The 24,835-nt window shown below is 44.5% G+C and overlaps 1 protein-coding gene across 1 annotated transcript; it reads left to right on the forward strand.

Moving 5' to 3' along the window:
* The first annotated feature begins 21,878 nt into the window (after positions 1-21,878).
* LOC143274611 (uncharacterized) lies at positions 21,879-24,578 on the forward strand. Its single transcript, XM_076578479.1, has 2 exons — positions 21,879-22,641; positions 22,759-24,578. The coding sequence occupies exons 1-2, from the start codon at positions 21,879-21,881 to the stop codon at positions 24,576-24,578; spliced, it is 2,583 nt and encodes an 860-aa protein (XP_076434594.1).
* The last annotated feature ends 257 nt before the right edge of the window (positions 24,579-24,835 follow it).

Genomic DNA, 24,835 nt, shown 5'->3' on the forward strand with positions numbered 1-24,835 from the left:
CCTATTCTGTCGCCATGAACATGCGGGTCGGTCTCATCTTCCCGATAACTACAGGTCTGTCGCCGATTCCCCAGTCATCTTTCTGCGGTAAAAACTCCACGAGATTTCGCCATCTCAAGGAAGCAGTACTACTACCTTGTGGTCGTTTCTTTCTCTATCTCTGGACCTTGCATTTCAGTTGGAATGAACTTCCTCTTTCGCTTCGTCAGGTCTCCGCACTCAGCTCTTTCAAGTCTGGCCTTAACTCACTCAGTACGGCCAGTCCTCTCTTCTCCTCTAAACAGACCCCTCGGATGTCCAGTGGGTGTCTGAATGACCCAACCTTTAGCTTCCGTCGTCAGAACTGTGGTATTCTTTGTCAACATTCACCTCTTCAGTATAAGAGCCTTCCGCTTGCAATATTTTGATGATGGTAATTGGGGTGAAACGCTGTTAACGTCGTCTCTTTCGCCGTTCGTATGGAGAGAGTTAAAACCCACCTCTTCCTAAAATAGCCTCCCTTCCCTGCTTCTTTCTTGTCTTCAGTTTCTTCTTCAGTTTTCGAGTAATGCATGCGTGTGAATGACTGGTGTGAAAGCACTTTGATTTGTCTCTGCACAAGACTTCAGCGCTATATAAATGTTATCATTATTATCATTATTTCAACGTCTGTTCACATATGTTATATAAACGTTACCTACAACTTATGCTTCGTTGACAATGTACAGCCTTGAAGCAACAGAGCTGCAATCAAATCAAATCAAATCATGTTGTTTATAGCCAAGCCGATCGTAAATGGTGTATTTCAGGGCTGATTACTCATCAGTTCATAAGACCAGTTGAAGGGAAATCAAAATAATTAGTATTAAAAAGGCAATTCAAAGCGACATTAAATAAAAAAAGACGAATTCACCCACATATCACTGAGTCAACGTAAAATCTAAATCAAGTTGATGGATATATGAGAAGCTACGTAAAAAGACCAATGCACCTACCACGTCTGTTTCAGTTCAGGTAAGATTGAAATCAGGTCAAATAGGTGTCTTATCTGTATCTTGTGTGTATGTATGCGTGGATGATTGGTGTTGTTATCATGTGCTACCATCCACGAAGTCCACTTGATGCTAAGAGTTTGTGCGTCACCTACCGCTTCAAACGCTTGTGGTCGTCCTAGAAGGTTTATACTCGTCGCCATTGTCTTGTCTGTATCTTGTGTGTATGTATGCGTGGATGATTGATGTTGTTATCATGTGCTACCATTCAAATTGCACAGACACTTGGTAATATTTACACCGGTTTAATCCACCATCTTGATCCAGATATGTCGTCACGCTTCCTGTGACCTTTGACTCTTTATAGTAATTATTTCCCTTGTATTACTCTCTAGGTACAGACACGACAATAGGATCCTTCTTCCACTTGACGACCAGGTCACCATGCTGATGAGACAGGAGGAAAGAGACTTGTTTGGTCTGATCTCAAGTTTTCAACCAGGCCAGGCGACAGTGGGTTGTACTGTGGTCAGCACCGAAAACAGTAGGCATCACCTTGACCAAAAAACAAATAAACAAACAACAAAACAGCAGGAAGTTGTGGATAAAGTAACCCCCCCCCCCCCCCCCCTGCCTTTTTTCTTTCTTTCTTTCTTTCTTGGCAGTGATAAACTGCCAGCAATGGATGTCAAAACCACTAGCAGACATTGTCCTTGCATTGTCAGTTTCAGTTTCAGTTTCAGGGAGGTGTCAAAACGTGCAGATAAATCCAGACATCTGTTCGATAAATAAGAGAGAACGAACAAATGAACGAACGAACGAACGAACGAAAATTTTTTTCCAGGGTATTGCGATAAGCATAATGACAAGAATACTTTTTTCCACCCAGCCCCGGGGTACAAAATTGAATAAGTAAGAGAGAGAGAGAGAGAGAGAGAGAGAGAGAGAGAGAGAGAAACGAAACGAAAATGCTTCCACCACCCCAGATTGAATAGAAACCATGTAGCCCCGTGGGATGACACAACCCGTGAAGGAGGGTGGGGAAGAAGGGTGAGGAGGGAGGGAGGGGGCCGGGGGGGGGGGAGAGGGTAGGGGGAGAGAGCGAGAACGAGCGAGCGAGCGAGAGAGAGAGAGGAGAGAGAGAGAGAGAGGAGGTGCAGATGTGTGACCAAGCATAAACCCGATGTGCTGGTTAGGCATTGAGAGCCTACTCTAGATTTTGTACATAAAACATTAACATAAAATGAAAGAAAAAGTATTTTTAAAAAGAAAGAAGTAAATACCTTAAAATAAAACACACGGGACGAAAGATGCAAGGAAGGCAAACGAATGAAATAAAATAAGAATAAAATTGGTCATGAGAGCTATGTCAGAGATGTCCACTCTCGGCAGACAATAAAACAACAGGACAAATCAGTTTAGTTCCACCCTGATAAAGCACTGCCTTGTTGGTCTACACTCTTCCACCATCGCCAGACCTTTGCTCAAGATGATAGATGATTAGATTAGATGGAGTCTCCCGTCGGTCCGACGGATGAGTAGGTAGGCAGGCTTATCTGTCGGTGTGTGTCCTCATATGGGAAAAGAGGCCGATTCTGGATGGGCAGCACTTCCCACAGGTGTTGCAAGGGAAAACGTAGCCTGATTGCCTGACCAGCACAGGTGACTTTTTTTTTTTTTTCGTGAGGAGGAGTTGTGCAGTCCCTTCCCCACTCTCTCGCCTACCGACGCTCACAGTCCCACAGGTGCAGATACTGCCACCAAGAAAAATAAAATAAATGCTTGTTTAAAAAAAAAAAAATTGTTAACCAACAAATCTCCAAAGTGTTTTAATCAAAATGACTCAACTTTCGATCTGATTCACTTTTATACCACTCATGGGATGGTATTTGTTGAGGATGTTTTACACGGCTTGCTCTCAAACTGGGTCTTTTGCTGCTATTGATTTTGCAGTAATATCTGTCTACTTTGATTTCTCTTTTTACTCTTTTCGTTTTGTCATATGGAGTACCCCCGAAAACGAAGTATGGCTGCCTACATGGCGAGGGTAAAAACGGTCATACACGTAAAAGCCCACTCGTGTACATACGAGTGAAGGTGCGACTTGCAGCCCACGAACGAAGAAGAAGAAGAAAGTAATTTGGGGTGTGGAATACAAGTCCTACAAATCCTGTTTATTATTGATGCACAACTGAAAATTCTTAGTGGATTGATAAAGAAAATACATCGATCGATAGTTGTTTCCAATAATCTCCACGACCGTGGACAAGATCAGAGCCGCAATGTACTTCATCCAACTCCAGGAGAACCCCCCACACTCCCCACCCCTCCAATCCCCACCCCTGCATCAGTCAATAAGAAATCGAAGGCTTGCGTGTTGGGCAACGTTACACCTACAGTTCCCTGACCACGACCATCCTGCAGGGGACGGTAGAAGGAGGAAGGGAGGAAGGGAGGAAGGAAGGAAGGGAGGAAGGAAGGAAGACAGAGGAAGGAAAAGCCGGGATCAGAAAGCACCCAGGATGGATGGCTCTCAGCGTTCCGCGAGTCCTGTGACGATAGGCAGAGCACAGCCCTCGCTGGGAAACTGAACGCTGTGGCTGTCAACGTCCTCTGTACTGGCCGCCCCAAGGCCGTATACATGTATCAGTCACGGACAGAGGTCAGGGGTCAGGGTGGGGGTGTCTCTGTCCTGTCTCTCACTGACTTGGGAACATAGAACCACAAGAGGACAGAGCTCTTGGAGATGCGCAACTGCAGAAGAAGAAGAAGGAGAAGAAGAAGAAGAGCAACAACAAGAACGAGGGAAAAGAAGAAGAAGAAGAAGAAGAAGAAGAAGAAGAAGGAGGAGGAGGAGGAGGAGGTGGAGGAGGAGGAGGGGGAGGAGGAGTAGAAGGACAAGAAGAGAAAGGTTGGGGAAAATAATTTCAATTTATTCATGAGCAGGAGTTACAGCACACACCCGAAGATTTTGAAATCTAAAGACTTTGGTGTCTTTATTCTGTGGCAGCGGAACCGAGGGGCGCGACAGCCATGTGGTGAGAACTCTGGACATTCAGTCCTGGGGACCTGGTTTCGAATCCCGGCTGCCGCATCTGGTGGCTTAGTTGAGGGCGGAGACTTTTCCCGATCTCACAGGTCAACATACATGCAGACCGGCTTGTGCCTTAACTCCCCCGTCCACCATCAACCTTCGTGTGAAAACACACGCAGAACATCAAATACACACGTAAAGTCCTATTTTAGCATCCTAAATTATTGCACCTATTTTACCAGCAATTTTAGTGCGTGCATGTATGAAACGTTATTACCGTTAGCAGATGTTACCCATTTTCAGTCGATTTCGACTCTCATGTTGTGTGTTATTTTACTCCGTTTTGATGCGGATTCAGTCACTAAACTAACGTGCCACCATCTTTCTTGCTTTTTCTGTGTTTGGCCCCACAACCCATGGAAATGTGCCCAAACGGTGCAATAATTCATTCAGGATGCTAAAACAGGACATTACACACGTCAGTTAAAAGATTCCAAAATCCGCGTCAGTGTGCGGTGGGTTATGAGAACACGAAAAAAGTCGGTATTGCACAGTGGAAAACGGTGTATGGACGCCTAAACGACGGCGGGGTGAAGGACGGGGTGAACCAGTGAAGCGAATGGCCTGCGGAATTCCATCGTGCTATGTTGCTAGAGTAAGACAAGACTTCCCAACGCTGCACTCAGATATTCCCTCTGTTCATCTCCGTAGCTGCACATGATAATTATGTAGCTCCTCCCTCTCCAGAGAGTCGGAGAACAGCGAATCAAGTGGCGATAACCACTGGGGCGAGTGGCCAGGAAATTGGCACTTTCACTGCCAGTAGATCTCTCTCTCTCAGCCCCCCTTCCTCCCATTCCGGATAAAAGTGACCAACGTCCTTCATTCCTTCCTTATTAACACCCTCCCGTCTTTCCTTTTCTCTCCTTTCATTCCAAGGACACTGATACTCTACTCTCACTGTCAAACAGGTACTCTCACTGTCAAACAGGTACTCTCTCACTGTCAAACAGGTACTCTCTCACTGTCAAACTGGTACTCTCTCACTGTCAAACAGGTACTGTCAAACAGGTACTGTCAAACAGGTACTCTCACTGTCAAACAGGTACTCTCACTGTCAAACAGGTACTGTCAAACAGGTACTGCCAAACAGGTACTCTCACTGTCAAACAGGTACTCTCACTGTCAAACAGGTACTGCCAAACAGGTACTCTCACTGCCAAACAGGTACTCTCACTGTCAAACTGGTACTCTCTCACTGTCAAACAGGTACTCTCTCACTGTCAAACTGGTACTCTCTCACTGTCAAACTGGTACTCTCTCACTGTCAAACAGGTACTCTCACTGTCAAACTGGTACTCTCTCACTGTCAAACAGGTACTCTCACTGCCAAACAGGTACTGTCAAACTGGTACTCTCACTGTCAAACAGGTACTCTCACTGTCAAACAGGTACTGCCAAACAGGTACTCTCACTGCCAAACAGGTACTCTCACTGTCAAACAGGTGCTCTCACTGTCAAACAGGTACTCTCACTGTCAAACTGGTACTCTCACTATCAAACAGGTACTGTCAAACTGGTACTCTCTCACTGTCAAACAGGTACTCTCACTGTCAAACTGGTACTCTCTCTGTCAAACAGGTACTCTCACTGCCAAACAGGTACTCTCTCACTGTCAAACTGGTACTCTCACTGTCAAACAGGTACTCTCACTGTCAAACAGGTACTGCCAAACAGGTACTCTCACTGCCAAACAGGTACTCTCACTGCCAAACTGGTACTCTGTCACTGTCAAACAGGTACTCTCACTGTCAAACAGGTACTCTCACTATCAAACAGGTACTGTCAAACTGGTACTCTCTCACTGTCAAACAGGTACTCTCACTGTCAAACAGGTACTGTCAAACTGGTACTCTCACTGTCAAACAGGTACTCTCACTGTCAAACTGATACTCTCACTGTCAAACTGGTACTCTCACTGTCAAACTGGTACTCTCACTGTCAGATACTCTCACTGTCAAACAGGTACTCTCACTGTCAAACTGGTACTCTCACTGTCAAACTGGTACTCTCACTGTCAAACTGGTACTCTCTCACTGTCAAACAGGTACTCTCACTGTCAAACAGGTACTCTCACTGTCAAACAGGTACTCTCACTGTCAAACTGATACTCTCACTGTCAAACTGGTACTCTCACTGTCAAACTGGTACTCTCACTGTCAAACTGATGCTCTCACTGTTAAAACTGGTACTCCCACTGTCAAACTGGTACTCTGAACTGTCAAACTGGTACTGTCAAACTGGTGCTCTCACTGTCAAACTGGTACTGTCAAACTGGTACTCTCACTATCAAACTGGTACTGTCAAACTGGTACTCTCACTGTCAAACTGGTACTCTCTATCACTGTCATACTGGTACTCTCACTGTCAAACTGGTACTGTCAAACTGGTGCTCTCACTGTCAAACTGGTACTGTCAAACTGGTACTCTCACTATCAAACTGGTACTGTCAAACTGGTACTCTCACTGTCAAACTGGTACTGTCAAACTGGTACTCTCACTATCAAACTGGTACTCTCTATCACTGTCAAACTGGTGCTCTCACTGTCAAACTGGTACTCTCACTGTCAAACTGGTACTGTCAAACTGGTACTCTCACTGTCAAACTGGTACTGTCAAATTGATGCTCTCACTGTCAAACTGGTACTCTCACTGTCAAACTGGTACTCTCACTGTCAAACTGGTACTGTCAAATTGGTACTCTCACTGTCAAACTGGTACTCTCTATCACTGTCAAACTGGTGCTCTCACTGTCAAACTGGTACTCTATCACTGTCAAACAGGTACTCTCACTGACAAACTGGTGCTCTCTATCACTGTCGAACAGGTACTCTCACTGTCAAACTGGTACTCTCTATCACTGTCAAACTGGTACTCTCTGTCAGTGCCAAACTAGTACTCTCTATCACTGTCAAACAGGTACTGTCACTGACAAACTTGTGCTTTCACTGTCAAACTGGTACTCTCTATCACTGTCAAACTGGTACTCTCTATCACTGAAACTGGTACTCTCTATCACTGTCAAACTGGTACTCTCACTGACAAACTGGTGCTCTCACTGTCAAACTGGTACTCTCTATCACTGTCAGACTGGTACTCTCTATCACTGTCAAACAGGTACTCTCACTGTCAGACTGGTACTCTCTATCACTGTCAAACAGGTACTCTCACTGTCAAACTGGTACTCTCTATCACTGTCAAACTGGTACTCTCTATCACTGTCAAACTGGTGCTCTCACTGTCAAACTGGTACTCTCTATCACTGTCAAACTGGTACTCTCTATCACTGTCAAACTGGTACTCTCACTGTCAAACTGGTACTCTCTATCACTGTCAAACTGGTACTCTCTATCACTGTCAAACAGGTACTCTCTATCACTGTCAAACTGGTACTCTCTATCACTGTCAAACTGGTACTCTGTATCACTGTCAAACAGGTACTCTCACTGCCAGACTGGTACTCTCTATCACTGTCAAACAGGTACTCTCACTGACAAACTGGTGCTCTCTATCACTGTCAAACAGGCACTCTCACTGTCAAACTGGTACTCTCTATCACTGTCAAACTGGTACTCTCACTGTCAAACAGGTACTCTCACTGTCAAACTGGTACTCTCTATCACTGTCAAACTGGTGCTCTCACTGTCAAACTGGTACTCTCTATCACTGTCAAACTGGTACTCTCTATCACTGTCAAACTGGTACTCTCTATCACTGTCAAACTGGTACTCTCACTGTCAAACTGGTACTCTCTATCACTGTCAAACTGGTACTCTCTATCACTGTCAAACTGGTACTCTCACTGTCAAACTGGTACTCTCTATCACTGTCAAACTGGTACTCTCTATCACTGTCAAACTGGTACTCTCACTGTCAAACTGGTACTCTCACTGTCAAACTGGTACTCTCTATCACTGTCATGCTGGTACTCTCACTGTCAAACTGGTACTGTCAAATTGATGCTCTCACTGTCAAACTGGTACTGTCAAACTGGTACTGTCAAATTGGTACTCTCACTGCCAAACTGGTACTCTCTATCACTGCCAAACTGGTACTCTCTATCACTGTCAAACTGGTACTCTATCACTGTCAAACAGGTACTCTCACTGACAAACTGGTACTCTCTATCACTGTCAAACAGGTACTCTCACTGTCAAACTGGTACTCTCTATCACTGTCAAACTGGTACTCTCTATCACTGTCAAACTGGTGCTCTCACTGTCAAACTGGTAGTGTCAAACTGGTACTCTCACTGTCAAACTGGTACTGTCAAACTGGTACTCTCACTGTCAAACTGGTACTCTCTATCACTGTCAAACTGGTGCTCTCACTGTCAAACTGGTACTCTCGCTGTCAAACTGGTACTCTCTATCACTGTCAAACTGGTACTCTCACTGTCAAACTGGTACTGACAAATTGATGCTCTCACTGTCAAACTGGTACTCTCACTGTCAAATTGGTACTCTCACTGTCAAACTGGTACTGTCAAATTGGTACTCTCACTGTCAAACTGGTACTCTCTATCACTGTCAAACTGGTACTCTCACTGTCAAACTGGTACTCTATCACTGTCAAACAGGTACTCTCACTGACAAACTGGTGCTCTCTATCACTGTCGAACAGGTACTCTCACTGTCAAACTGGTACTCTCTATCACTGTCAAACTGGTACTCTCTGTCAGTGCCAAACTAGTACTCTCTATCACTGTCAAACAGGTACTGTCACTGACAAACTTGTGCTTTCACTGTCAAACTGGTACTCTCTATCACTGTCAAACTGGTACTCTCTATCACTGAAACTGGTACTCTCTATCACTGTCAAACTGGTACTCTCACTGACAAACTGGTGCTCTCACTGTCAAACTGGTACTCTCTATCACTGTCAGACTGGTACTCTCTATCACTGTCAAACAGGTACTCTCACTGTCAGACTGGTACTCTCTATCACTGTCAAACAGGTACTCTCACTGTCAAACTGGTACTCTCTATCACTGTCAAACTGGTACTCTCTATCACTGTCAAACTGGTGCTCTCACTGTCAAACTGGTACTCTCTATCACTGTCAAACTGGTACTCTCTATCACTGTCAAACTGGTACTCTCACTGTCAAACTGGTACTCTCTATCACTGTCAAACTGGTACTCTCTATCACTGTCAAACAGGTACTCTCTATCACTGTCAAACTGGTACTCTCTATCACTGTCAAACTGGTACTCTGTATCACTGTCAAACAGGTACTCTCACTGCCAGACTGGTACTCTCTATCACTGTCAAACAGGTACTCTCACTGACAAACTGGTGCTCTCTATCACTGTCAAACAGGCACTCTCACTGTCAAACTGGTACTCTCTATCACTGTCAAACTGGTACTCTCACTGTCAAACAGGTACTCTCACTGTCAAACTGGTACTCTCTATCACTGTCAAACTGGTGCTCTCACTGTCAAACTGGTACTCTCTATCACTGTCAAACTGGTACTCTCTATCACTGTCAAACTGGTACTCTCTATCACTGTCAAACTGGTACTCTCACTGTCAAACTGGTACTCTCTATCACTGTCAAACTGGTACTCTCTATCACTGTCAAACTGGTACTCTCACTGTCAAACTGGTACTCTCTATCACTGTCAAACTGGTACTCTCTATCACTGTCAAACTGGTACTCTCACTGTCAAACTGGTACTCTCACTGTCAAACTGGTACTCTCTATCACTGTCATGCTGGTACTCTCACTGTCAAACTGGTACTGTCAAATTGATGCTCTCACTGTCAAACTGGTACTGTCAAACTGGTACTGTCAAATTGGTACTCTCACTGCCAAACTGGTACTCTCTATCACTGCCAAACTGGTACTCTCTATCACTGTCAAACTGGTACTCTATCACTGTCAAACAGGTACTCTCACTGACAAACTGGTACTCTCTATCACTGTCAAACAGGTACTCTCACTGTCAAACTGGTACTCTCTATCACTGTCAAACTGGTACTCTCTGTCAGTGCCAAACTAGTACTCTCTATCACTGTCAAACTGGTACTTTCTATCACTGTCAAACAGGTACTCTCATTGACAAACTGGTGCTCTCACTGTCAAACAGGTACTCTCTCACTGTCAAACTCTCACTGTCAAACTGGTACTCTCACTGTCAAACTGGTACTCTCACTGTCAAACTGGTACTCTCACTGTCAAACTGGTACTCTCACTGACAAACTGGTACTCTCTATCACTGTCAAACTGGTACTCTCTGTCAGTGCCAAACTAGTACTCTCTATCACTGTCAAACAGGTACTGTCACTGACAAACTTGTGCTTTCACTGTCAAACTGGTACTCTCACTGTCAAACTGGTACTCTCACTGTCAAACTGGTACTCTCACTTTCAAACTGGTACTCTCACTGTCAAACTGGTACTCTCACTGTCAAACTGGTACTCTCACTGTCAAACTGGTACTCTCACTGTCAAACTGGTACTCTCACTGTCAAACTGGTACTCTCTATCACTGTCAAACTGGTACTCTCACTGACAAACTGGTGCTCTCACTGTCAAACAGGTACTCTCTCACTGTCAAACTCTCACTGTCAAACTGGTACTCTCACTGTCAAACTGGTACTCTCACTGTCAAACTGGTACTCTCACTGTCAGTAGATCTTTCCCCATTACATCTACCCCCCACCCCCCAACTTCCCAGTCTGAATATAAGCGATAAATATCCTCGTTGGGTTATGCTGCTGGTCAGGCATGTGCCTAGCAGATGTTGTGAAGCGTATGTGGGTTTGTCCGAACGCAGTGACGCCTTCTTGAGAAACTGAAACGGAAACAGAAACTGATAAATGTCACTCTTTTCTTTCCTTCCTTTCTTCCTTATTTCTTTCCTTTCCTCCCGTCTTCCTGTCTTTCTCGTTGGTTTTTTTTTGGTTATTTTATTTTATTTTAATTTTAATTTTATTTTATTCTATTTTATGTATTTATTTATTAATTCAATATTATTTACTTACTTAATTTATTTATTTATATAATTTTTTCCCCAAGGCCTGACTAAGCGCGTTGGGTTACGCTGCTGGTCAGTCATCTGCTTGGCAGATGTGGTGTAGCGTATATGGATTTGTCCGAACGCAGTGACGCCTCCTTGAGCTACTGATACTGATATTGATACTCGTTGTTTTTTATTCTGGACGCAAACAACAGTCAGTGCTCTGTTCAATAATGACTGATAAACCCACCCTTTATCATTCTTCATATTTATATTTTCTTCGTCGTTCTTTCTTTCTTTTTCTTTTCGTTTTTTGACTCACTTGTGTAAACAAAGTGAGTCTATGTTTTAACCCGGTGTTCGGTTGTCTGTGTGTGCGTGTGTGTGTGTGTGTGTGTGTGTGTGTGTGTGTGTGTGTGTGTGTGTGTGTGTGTGTGTGTGTGTGTGTGTGTGTGTGAGTGTGTGTGTGTGTGTGTGTGTGTGTCCGTGGTAAACTTTAACATTTTCTCTGCAACTACTTTGTCAGTTGACACCAAATTAGGCATAGAAATAGGAAAAAATCAGTTCTTTCCAGTCATCTTGCTTAAAACAATATTGCACTTATGGGATGGGCACAAAAAAAAATAAAGAATGAAGCCTAATTATATGCAAACTGCATTTACTGTTATATTCATATTTTTTGTATTCTCTAAACTTGGCACTTTGATCTGATATTCTGACCCAACAACAAGAACAGTCATTATTATCATTTTTTGTTCAAACAGGAACTTCTTTTGCTAAGCATGGAAGTTTTATTTATTTTGCAAACTGCAAAAACTGCAAATTTTGCAAACGTTTTGGTGCAGATATGTAAAAAAAGGAAATTACTCTGTAATTAATGCTAGGGGAGTTAATTTGCTTTAAACTGATCTTTCTCATCTTAAACATTACATTTTGAAATTATACTCAATACATAAAAAGCTTGGATTTTTTTTTAAAGTGTATCACAAGTGAGTCTTGAAGGCCTTGCCTCTCTTGTCTTTTCTTTTATGATTGTCTTCAGATGAAACAATGTCTGTCCTTCCTTCCTTGCTGATACTCCAAATCTTTCATCTTCACTCTCTGTCTCTCTTGCTTATTACTTTTTATAATGTTGTTGATGATGATGATGACGATGATTATCATTCGTAGTAGTTGCAGTAGATGTAGCAGTGTTGAAAAAAAAAATGTTGTGTCGTTATCGTCAACAATGTTGTTATTGTTATTGTTGTTACAAAGGACAGATTGGAAGACTAGGCGATGCCTAAAATCTTTATTCTTGAGTTATAAAGTTTTTAAAAAAAAATCTTGAATCTTGAATCTCTCTCCTTCCCCTCTCTCGGTTTCTCACTCTGTCTGTCTGTCTCTCTGTCTGTCTGTGTCTGCCTTTCTTTCTGTCTCTGTGTTTCTGTGACTGTATGTCTTTGTGTCTGTTTCTGTGTCTGTTTCTCTCTCAAGGCGGCTTAATCTCAGTCATACCTCTTTAGACATTAATTAAAAAAAAAAAAAGATAAATAAAAAGAGAGTGAAAGGTGGAAAAATTGATTGAGGAATGAAGGGTGGGGTGGGTGTGAGGGAGGTTCACACTTCCGTTAGATATCAGCGCTACGGGCCGTGTTCCCCCGAAGTAAGGCAAAACTTTCCAACACTCCCTTAGCTGAGTCTGGACCCTGTGTGTGTGTGTGTGTGTGTGTGTGTGTGTGTGTGTGTGTGTGTCTGTGTGAAGTGGCAACATCAGCTTTCCTGTGAATCTTTCTGAAACCTAAATGAAGACATACAGGAAAAAAAACTAACCCTGCTTATTCATACGGTGGAGAGCTATCATATCCTGATGACAGTTTTATAGTGGAAGATGCTGATTCACGGTTACGAATACATGGACCTGGATTTTTTTCCACAAGATTTCTTTTTTGTTTGTTTTACTTCTACCAAAGAAAGGTATGCCACCACTGCAGCAGCAGCAACAACAACAACAAGATTAACAAGAGCAACACACACAGCAACAGTAGCAACAACGGCAATACCAACAAACGTTGCTGATTTGTTTTTTCTAACTTTGAAATGTTTTTCAAAAACTTTATATTTTGACTCACATGTTGTACCCTAACTTTTTTTTTTTTTTTTTTTACTTGTCTTCAGTCGGACTCGGAGTAATAAGATAAATACTCAGACTTAAATGGTTAGTGTGTTTTGTTTTTTCTTTTCCGATTATATATGTGCACACAAGCAGTTGGTTTAGAGTGTACCTACTCACTGTTGCCCTCCATATAAAACTGTTTATACAGAACGTGGTCGCTGCCCTCTATGCATTGTGGTCCTAACAAAGTGCAGTCAGTACTGGCTATCACTGGAAGCAGATAGTGCCATTTCGTGTATGCCTTCCCGCATTTCAAACACTCTACAGAAGTTGGCCGCGCGATCTGTCAGTCTGTCAGTCTGTCTGTCTGTCTCTGGACCCATACTCTTCTCTTCTTCTGCGTTCACTCGTATGCACACGAGTGGGCTTTTACGTGTATGACCGTTTTTACCCCGCCATGTAGGCAGCCATACTCCGTTTTCGGGGGGGTGCATGCTGGGTATGTTCTTGTTTCCATAACCCACCGACGCTGACATGGATTACAGGATCTTTAACGTGCGTATTTGATCTTCTGCTTGCATATACACACGAAGGGGGTTCAGGCACTAGCAGGTCTGCACATATGTTGACCTGGGACATCGTAAAAATCTCTACCCTTTACCCACCAGGCGCCGTCACCGTGATTCGAACCCGGGTCCCTCAGATTGACAGTCCAACGCTTTAACCACTCGGCTATTGCGCCCGTCTCTGGACCCATACGTTTGGAATGAGCTTCCTCTTTCGCTTCGTCAAAAATCCCCGCAACCAGGATTTCCTGTTAAAATCTTAAAACAAAATTGTTGTATTCCATCTTTGTGTTTACAGTTTTGACACAGTGACAGAAGAGGTCATCTCGGAAATGATTCTGTACCACATCATTATACATTCATTCTGATTTGATGGACAAGGGTGGACTTTTCTTTCGCTGAGGGACGTGTACATACATGAAATACATAAACTAAATCAAGACATATGTAAAGTCACGCATACATACGATGGTACACACACACACACACACACACACACACACACACACACACACACACACACACACACACACACACACACAATTCCCACGATGGTGTGGTTGAGAATGGCGGTTCTCTCTCTCCCTTTCTTTCTCGATGCACACTTCCACTGTCCATTCCTCGGCAACTTCGAACACAGTTACGTTAGCACAGTTAGCATTGTTTCGGGGTTTGTCACTGATCTTGTTCTGTGTATGGTTGCCACCCCAAATCTCACCATCTGGGACACAGAGAGAGAGAGAGAGAGAGAGAAAGAGAGATCAGAGAGAGAGGCAGCAATGTGGTTTTGTGGTGCTTGGGATAATCAAAACAGACTGGTGGTTCACGCCGAAGAGAGAGAGCGAGAGAGAGAGAGAGAGAGAGAGAGAGAGAGAGAGTCAGACCCAATGATAAGGATTTCAGCCTTGCTTTTATTTCCCATCTGTCCTAACCAATCTACATTCACTACATTTTAAGATAAGATAAGATAAGAATAACTTTATTATCTCCAACTGGAGAAATTTGGTCAGGTGCATTATCACAACATAGACAAGTAAACAACATGGGGACCATAACTGTAAAAGCCAACAACAGCCCCTACAAATATTACGAAGATACAAATGTAAAAAATATCACATACATCGTTTCATACATACATCCACACACTGCAGGTAATAACTAGTATTCTTAATGTAAAAACAGTAAGAATTAAGAAACATTATTTGAATATAATTATAAACATAGCCTACTATACTGCACATTGATTATAATAGACAGATAAGAATAAAGATGAATTGTGGAAAACCACAACCAGATAATCAGCACACACCCGCCCCCCCCCCCCACCCCACACACGCGGATAACTTGATTAAACAAGAGTAATAAACATATGTTCTCAAATAAAAGCATTTCACATATTCGCTTTTAAAAACATTGCAATTAATTATTACATCGTAATTATCAAACAGAAATATATTTAGAATATGGACGTTAGCATAAGACATATTCCATTGTACATTCATCCTGCATATTGCACATTATTCTTCCTACATATTGCACATTATACAAATATACCTACACGGAGGAGGGGGATGGTGAAAGGAGAAAAACAACCCCGTGCAAATGAATATGCATGTCGAAGAAGGTACACACATACACACACACACACACACACACACACACACAAGCGCGCGCGCGCGCACACACACACACACACACACACACACACACTCGCTCACTTACACATGATACGTATTTATATAACATACACAGACACGCTCACACAGAGATGACAGGTGGACGGGAGAGACAGGGGTGAAAAAGAGAGAGTGCGGAATGGAGGGGGTAGGGTGGGGGTCGCCAAGTGCTGGTGTGAGCGGTTTTCAACTGTTCATGATTTTTTTTTTACCCGCAAGCTCATCTCGCCCGGCCCGTGGGGTGAAACGATGTGAGTTCGTGTCTCCGCAGTCAAAAGCACCATTTTGTCAGGCTCAGTCGGCTAGCAGTCTGGAGGAGAGAAACCATTCAGCCTTGGTTGTCCGGCCTGGTAAGTACTTAACTGTGTTTAAATGAAATGTTTAGTTTTGTTAATAACTTTGTAAATGAACTCATTCACCATCCCAGTCCTGCTGCAAGAGAGCCTCTTACCTGTTTTTATCTGACGCAAAGGTAGTCATCGATAAATCGCCAGTTTACCTTCACTGGGTGTCCACAGGAAGGAGTATTTGAAGTTCTCATTTAAAGTTCTATAAACTAAAATGGGAAAACATTACCACCACACCTCCCCCACCCCGTTTCGGCTTCTTCGCACACCCATTTATTTGTATTTTTTAAATCAGAAGGTAGGGATTGATCCCAGAACGATAGCAAGCGTGTTGAAAACATCGGAATGGGAATATTGCTCATTAAAGAAGGAACAATGTTGGAAAGATATTCACCCCAGACCTCTCCAGCCTTTTCCCAGTTGAGTAAAGAGGGCAGGGGATTGGGACAAAAAGGAGGTATATTTCCAATATGTTTCCAGCAGCAGGAATGGTGGGGGTGGTGGAGGCAGGGGAGGAGAGGGGGCAGGGTGGAAATCATGTCCAAAAAAGAAAGACGAGAATAGTTTACATTATAGTGACAGGTTTTGATAGCAGGGATGGTGGTTCCCATTCCTAGCCAAAATGGCTAAAAACAAACAAAACAAAACATTTCATTATTGATATTTGAAGTCATCTCATTTTGTTTTCAGTTTATCATTTTTGACTGGTCACCTTTATCATAGAAAACAGAAAAATCTGGTTACCGCAAAATGTGATCAGTAACTTTAGTTCAAGCATTGAATGGCAGATTTCTTTGTTCACCCCTCCTCCATCGTTCCAACTGTCAAGTTTTTGTATACATTTTAGATCAGCTTTTTTTATTCTTCATTGTGATATTTAAAAAGTTTTAAAGGGTGTTCAAATCATCACAGATTATTGATAGTGGTGTAGAATTGAGAAAGACAGAAAAATCAAACTGAACTCAAAGACATACATGAAGCGTAAATCATTGATCAAAGATCTCTACTGATACTTTGTTGAAACGTAAAAAAAGACAAGAAAAAAAGTAAGACAACATGCATGCCCACATACGCACGACCCAAGCACACATGAAAATCCACACCTGCACTCTCCTCCACCCCCCTCCCCAACCACTTCCCTCCCCACACACCTTAGTAGGGATGGTGTGGAGGGGGGATGCAGTAACAGGAGGGGCAGGGTGGAAGTCTTGCCCAAAAGTGTTGGTGGATATAATTGTGGTTGACATTATGCAAAATTTTAATCTTAAGTCAGCTTTTCATTTTTGCAGATTGTTGAAAGGTGTGAAGAGAGTGCCTGAAAGTGTTCCATTTTTTATTTCAAAATGAAAAGGTTACAAGATGATAAGAATTTTAATGATCATTTATATTTCTGTCCCCCCACCCCCCTTTTAAATCAATGTTTTCATTTGCTTTTATATTTAATTTTGTTGAAAAATATCAACGGCATTATTCAATATCCTCCATGCCCCAAAAGGGATTAAAATATGAAAAAGGAAATGTTCAGGCATTATAAAACTATTTTGAAATTTCTTTATGCCCCCCCCCCCCCCCCCCCCCGCTCATTCCAATTGTCAAGTGTTTTTTTATGCATTTTACATTTAGATACTCTTTGTTACCACATTTTTTCTTTTTAGACGCAGTTACACAACATGCATACTTACTTACTTAAAACGCTGAAGCAGAAGGTGACTATTTCCCCATGGAATGCCACCGATGTGATGGAGACATTTACAATTTAGTGATGCTTGCAACCTCTGTGGGATGAATATCAAAAGTGAATGATGTCTAGACAAAACAAAGAAATATATTAGAAAATGTCAATAATGAAAGCTAACAGATGCAATGATACATGACAACTGTTACTAGAAATTTATAAAAAATGATGCACTAGTTGTCAAAATAATCCAATATGCAGCACTATGTACCAATAATGTTTTAGCATAACTATTGTTTTGTAAACCCAACCATCGACTTTACTTGATATATTTTTGCTTGAATAAAACACCCCTCTCCCTTTCCCAAGATCCCAGAAAGCCCTGACACTATTCATTTTTAAATACTTTGACTGACTGTCTTAAATGTATCTGACCATTTGTATGTGGTCATGTTATTAGGGATCAAGGACGCGAACAAGGGACTTCATGAGGCCTCTGAAAAAGCTAAGTCAACCCCCCCGCCCCCCCTTCCTTTCTCTCCATTCTGTCTGTCTTGTCTGTCTGTCCGTGTATGTGTGTGTGTGTGTGTGTGTGTCCGTCCATCTCTGTCCCTCCCTGAGGATGGTTGCCTTGAGTGGGTGTGCACACTGAGTTGAGCATGATGTTGAGCTTAACCCTAACCCTCTAACCTAGGTCAGGTCAGGTCATTAGATCTGCTACTGGTAACCTGTAATCCAGTACAACCTGTTCAGGGTCGGGTTGCCGGCGACTAAACCGGCACTCCCACCGCTCCCTTCCGGGACTGGTGAGGCGGGTGGCTAGACACCCTTATGGAGATCCATAAAAGGGCGTTGGCTCAGGAGAGCCACCGACGGCCATCTAGCTCCACTGTGCTGTGTGCATGCCACACGCAGTTGGCCCCCGGGGTGTGTCTACCCATGCATGCGAAGTCTGGATCCGGCAGAATCTGCGGAAGAAACCTATCAGTTCAACGGAGAGGAAGGCGGTTACAGCAACGCACTGTGGAGTGCAGAGAGCAAGATGAGACACCGAAAGGATATCTTGGTCATCCACTGCATCCGTGCTCATCCTCCAGTCGTCTCGACTTAGTCTTGCCACTGGAAATTGGTGGACCCGGACGAGAGAGTGAGGTCGACGTTGCGCAACTCCTCTTCACTTTAAACAAACTCATCGCGCAAGTCATCAGTCATCCAAAATGACCTTTCATCCTTCATCATTTCATCACCCCCAAGTCCTGTGGCGACAGGTGAGCGACGAAACGACAGGTGTGGGTACACTGGCAGTCGCATCCGCAGACCTGCACGCAGGCGGCTCAGGCCATAGGGTCGTTCTTCGTCGACAGGAGCAGCGATGGAGCTCGGCAGCCGTCTGAGCGTCTGAGCAGCCCTCTTTAGGAATGCACTGCTCACCTCCCTGGCATGAGGAAGGGGCTAGAAAAGGTGCCCTAAAAATTGCCTGCTCCATATCACCCTGGCCAGCATACCGCGGCTGGCGGGGACCCTACATCAGCGGTCGAAACAAGAATGAAAAGAAAAAAACAAGGATCGTTCCTCTCACCATTGGTGCTTGGAACATAAGGACTCTCCTGGACAGAGATAACGCGGACAGACCCCAAAGGAGAACGGCACTAGTTGCATCCGAACTCGCCAGATACAACATTGACATCGCAGCCTTGAGTGAGACTCGGCTTGCAGGCGAAGGCGAGCTCTGTGAACAGGGATCTGGTTACACCTTCTTCTGGAGTGGACGAGGAAGCGAAGAGCGACGTGAGGCTGGTGTTGGTTTTGCAGTAAAAACAGCACTTGTCAGCAAGCTAGCTGGAATCCCAAAGGGAGTCAACGATAGGCTTATGACCATGAAACTCCCACTGGCATCTGGCCAGAAGCACCTCACCATTGTCAGTGCCTACGCCCCAACCATGACCAACCCGGATGAAGTGAAGGCGAAGTTCTACGAGGACCTTCACTCTGTCATTGCTGCTATCCCTAAAGCAGATAAGCTCATCATTCTTGGGGACTTCAATGCTAGAGTTGGCTCTGACTACATCTCCTGGGATGGAGTGATTGGAAAGCACGGTGTGGGCCACTGCAACCCAAATGGATTGCTTTTGCTTCAGACCTGTGCAGAGCACGAACTGCTGATAACCAACACAGTTTTCTGCCTCCCTACCCGTAACAGGACGTCATGGATGCACCCTCGCTCAAAGCATTGGCATCTCATCGATTATGTCATCGTCAGGAAAAGGGATAGGCAAGATGTACGTGTAACAAAGACCATGTGCGGCGCCGAGTGTTGGACAGACCATCGCCTTGTAGTCTCGAAGCTGAATATTCGAATCCAGCCCAAGAGACGCCCCCAAGGCCAGAAGGCTCCAAAACGGCTCAACATCGCTAAGCTGAAAAACATCACCATCAAACAGTCCTTTGTTGAGCTGCTGGAAGATCGTCTGGAATCCGCCTCTCTGGACAACCAGAATGTGGAGTCTGACTGGAGGACCCTGCGTGAGCTGATCTATAGTACAGCTTCAGAGACCCTGGGACCCATGACCAGAAAGCACAAAGACTGGTTTGATGAAAACTGATGAAATCAAGCAGCTTCTGGATGAGAAACGCCGTCTGCATCAAGCCTACCTGAGCAACCCAAAGTCCACATCAAAAAAGGATGCGTACGATGCCATCCGCAGGACTGTTCAGCAAAAGTTACGCCAGATGCAGGATAAGTGGCTGAGTGACAAAGCTGATGAGATCCAGGGATATGCTGACAGGCACGATATGAAGAGGTTCTATGATGCCTTAAAAGAAGTCTACGGCCCCACATCCTCAGGATCATCCCCCCTCCTCAGTGCAGATGGGAATACCTTGATCACCGAGAAGGAGAAAATTCTTGAACGCTGGGCTGAGCACTTCAACAGTGTCTTAAATCGCCCTTCCTTCATAAATGATGAAGCCATACACCGTCTCCCACAAGTCCCCATCAACGAAGCACTGGACGATCCGCCAACACCTCTTGAGACCCAGAAAGCAATCCGTCTGCTATCCAGTGGCAAAGCACCTGGCTCAGACTCCATACCAGCAGAGGTCTACAAGGATGGAGGCACTGTGCTGACTGAGAAGCTCCATCAGCTGTACTCACTCATGTGGAAAGAAGAGACGATCCCCCAGGATTTCAAAGATGCATCTATCATTCACTTGTACAAGCGAAAGGGGAACCGGCAAGCCTGTGATAACCATCGGGGCATTTCCTTGCTCTCCATCGCAGGCAAGATACTTGCCAGGATCCTACTAAACCGCCTCACAGCACACCTTGACCAAGGTCATTTGCCTGAGAGCCAATGTGGATTCCGGAAAGAGCGCGGAACCACCGACATGGTGTTTTTTGTATATATACTTTATTATATTTTATTGTATTTATCTATTTATATATTCCTCTCTCTCTTTCTCTCTCTCTCTCTCTCTCTCTCTCTCTCTCTCTCTCTCTCTCTCTCTCTCTCTGTGTGTGTGTGTGTGTGGTTTGTTTTGTTTTCCTCTGTGTATGTGTGTGTTTGTGCGTGTGTGTGTGTGGTTTTGTGTGTGTGTGTGTGTGTGTGTGTGTGTGTGTGTGTGTGTGTGTGTGTGGTGGTTGTTGTTTTGCTGTTTATTTATTTACTTTTGTTTATATTTATTTATCTATCATTTTTTATTTATTTATTTATTTATTTCTATTTTTATTTTTTCAATTATATATATGTATGTGTGTATATGTCCATGTATGTATGCATGTGTGTGTGTGTGTGTGTGTGTATATATATATACATATATATATATATATATATAAATTCTTTTATCAATTGATTTATTTAATTATTATTATTATTATTTATTTTATATATATATTTTTTAAATATTTAAAAAAAAAATTTTAATTTTTAAATTTTTAAATTTTATTTTATTTATTTATTTTTTTTTTCACTTATTATTTTACTTCCTTGTTAATGTCCCTAACACTAACAGTCTCTTCCACCCCCTTTCCCCACTCCTGCCCTCTCACCCCCTGCCCATCTTCCCTCACCCTTCCCTTTCAGAACCCTTTCTTTCCCTCATACATTCACACTGACAGTTCTACTCACCCTGCTTTGTGTCCTTTCCTGTGACTTCTCATCACTTTCCTTTCCTGAACTTTATTCTCTCTCCCTCTCTGTCTGTACCTTTCTGTCTGTCACTCACTCATTTCATTTGCCTGAAGAAGAGCTTGTGGCTCCATACGTCGCCTCTTTTATCCCAAGTAAGTCGACTTTTACCAAGATTTTTTTTAGTCTACCTCCCACTGTTTTACGTCGACACCGTGCAGTCACAACCCTTTTATTGCCTACAAAGCATTTTATCATCGGACTGCGACCCTGGTTTACTCTGCGACTCTGTTTTACTCTACCCCATTTCATTTTATTTTATTTTACTGTGCTTTTATCTCAACTTTTACCTTGTGCCCAACATGCCTGTGGATTCTGCCTGCTTTGGCGCTGCTTTGGCCCAGCTTCGGACCCTGCCCTCCATCCCCCAGTCCCTTGGTGTCCTCTACCTGCGCAGCACCCTTGATAAGACTAGACTAACTAATCACATCCATTTTATGCAGCAGTGTCACAGAAGACACCTCCTGCCCAAAGGTTTTCAGTTGAAGTTCAGTCCCCCTTCTGGCCACCCTGGCCTTGTTTCTGCCACCCACCGTCTCCTTCGCTCCACTGGCCTCCGACTCATGGAACAGACAATTTTAACGTATACTCATCGTTCTGTCCTCATCACCCGAAGGATCCAGCATTTACGGCGTCAACTTTTCAACCTTTTAGAGCCTTCCACCTCTACATTTATAATCCGCACCACTCGTATCGCCAACCAACAGCTGTACACCTCCATGTCAGCCACCAAAAAGAAGAAATTTGAGGCTTTGCTCCCTAACCCTATGTTCACCTCCAACAGTGTCCCTCCCTCTTTTGATCCCCACTTGGTAGTGACCATCCCAGCTGATCTGGAGTTACCTGAAGACCAGCGTAAAGTGTTGGCCAGGGGCCTGAAGTTCGTGCCACTCAAGCCCACTACCAACCGGGCCTGCACCCTGTTCCTGTGCCAACGCTTCTTCAGGAGGCTGCGCCTGGCTGCCCATTTTGCCCAGGCCTCTCTGCCAGCTCCTCCATCGACAGAGGATACAGACATCGCCAGTCTCTTTTCTAGACCCCCTAGCTCTTGGACCCCTAAACCAGGTGCCTTTCCTGCCTTGGATTTTTATATTGACACTTGCATGAGGCAGATCAACCAGCTGCAGCCTTAGCCTCTACGACGATCCAACTTGACCCCTGGTGAGGAGAAAGCCCTGCAAGAGCTGAAGGACAGAAGAGACATCATCAAACCTGCTGACAAGGGTAGTGCAGTGGTCGTGTGGCGAAGAGACCTCTACCTCCAAGAAGCCAGGTCTCAGCTGTCCAACACCACCTTCTACGGCCCTATCGCCAGAGACACCACCAAGGCTGACAATGCGCTCATCCGTAAGACCATCAAGACCACAGTTAACAGTCATCTTCCGTTTGAAGCCTACCATGCTATCATGAAGGAGCCTCGTGAGTCCCTCCTTTACCTCCTCCCCAAAATACACAAGGTCAACAATCCTGGACGACCTATCGTTTCGGCCTGTGCTTGCCCCACTGCCCTTATTTCCGCTTTCCTCGACTCCGTGTTCCAGCCATTGGTGGCTGCCTTACCTACCTACGTGAAGGACACCAATCACACCCTGAACCTCCTGAACGACTTCTCCTTCCCTGCTGACTGCACTGAGAGGCATGTGTTTACCATGGACATTGTGTCTCTTTACACAAACATCCCCCATCAGGAAGGCACGCTGGCTGTCAAACACTTTCTACCCAAGAGCTCTCTCCGCCTCCATTTTCCTACCATCCTGCGTTTGACTGAACTTGTCCTGACCCTCAACTCCTTCTCTTTCGACCAGGACCACTTCCAGCAGCAGAGCGGCGTTGCCATGGGCACTAAAATGGGTCCCAGCTTTGCCTGTTTGTTTGTGGGCTTCATTGAGGAGCAGGCCTTCAGACAGTACAAAGGTGTCAGACCAGCCTTCTACAAGCGCTTCATCGATGACTGCCTTGGCATAGCCACCAGCCCCGTAGATTCCCTCCAGGCCTTCATCGACTTCATGTCAAACTTTCACCCTGCCTTAAAATTTACCCACACCATCTCCAGCTCCTCCGTCCCGTTCTTGGACATCCTTGTCACCATCCAACCCACCTGCAATTTTCTGACCACAAGTGTCTTCTATAAGGAGACTGACTCACATTCGTACCTCTTGTACTCCTCCAGTCACCCCCAGGCCTGCAAAAACAGCATTCCCTTCTCCCAGTTCCTTCGGCTCAGACGCATCTGTCGTGATGAGCTGGATTTTGAACATCAGGCTGAGAGGATGGTTGGCTTTTTTCTAGCCAGACAGTACCCTGAGGCCTTGATCCAGAGAGGCCTTGATAAGGCCCGTGCCATCCCCCGTTCCCAGGCACTGATGCCCCGAGAACACACAGAAAAGGATGAGCGTATTGCAGCTGTCCTGACCTTTCACCCCCACAACCTCCCTGTACGCAGCATCCTTCTCAACAATTTCCACCTTCTTAAGTCTGACACCCGCTTCAGTGAGATATTTCCCCGCCCACCCCTCATTGCCTTCAAGAGAGACACCAACCTAAGGGGCCACTTGGTGCGAGCTGCTGTTTGTAGATCTGGGCCCCCTCTCCCTCCTGGTACCAGTCCCTGTGGCCGGAAGGGGTGCAAAACATGCCCTTTCGGGGATACTTCCACCACCCTCACGGGTCCCACTGGGAAATTCACAGTCAGGGCGCACTTCGACTGCCAGTCCGAGAACCTAGTGTATATCCTCACTTGCACCCTTTGTGCCAAAAAGTACACTGGTGAAACCTACCGCAGCCTGAACGAGCGCTTCACTGAACACCTGCGCTCCATGTGCCTTGGCTATGGTGACCCAGTGGGCACTCATTTCAACAGCCCCCTTCACAGTTTTGCCCATGCGAGGATCGCTGCTGTCTGGCAGAACCAGTCCACTGGCCTGTACCTGCGCTTCATGGAGTCCACTGTGATTGCCCGCCTTGGTACCCTCGCCCCAGCTGGACACAACACCAAAGAGTGATGGCAGCGGTCTTCCAGACATTCTCTAACCCCTTTCTGATCCTTGCCCTCTTTCTCTTTTCCTCTATTTATCCACCACCACTCATCCCGTTTTTTGTATATATACTTTATTATTTTATTGTATTTTATTGTATTTATCTATTTATATATTCCTCTGTGTGTGTGTGTGGTTTGTTTTGTTTTCCTCTTCCCTTCGGAGGAAGGTGGCAGAATGGTTAAGACGCTCAGCTGCCAATACAGAGAGTCCGTGAGGGTGTG

This window comes from Babylonia areolata, chromosome 29 (genome assembly GCF_041734735.1).
Source record: "Babylonia areolata isolate BAREFJ2019XMU chromosome 29, ASM4173473v1, whole genome shotgun sequence".
NCBI lineage: Eukaryota > Metazoa > Mollusca > Gastropoda > Neogastropoda > Buccinidae > Babylonia > Babylonia areolata.

What these genes read in the sequence shown, in the direction of transcription:
- LOC143274611 (XM_076578479.1), top strand. Translation starts at nt 21,879, where the DNA reads ATGCCTGTGGATTCTGCCTGCTTTGGCGCTGCTTTGGCCCAGCTTCGG. An exon ending in CTCTTGGACCCCTAAACCAG is followed by an intron (nt 22,642 to 22,758) that starts GTGCCTTTCCTG and finishes AAGCCCTGCAAG; the next exon opens with AGCTGAAGGACAGAAGAGAC.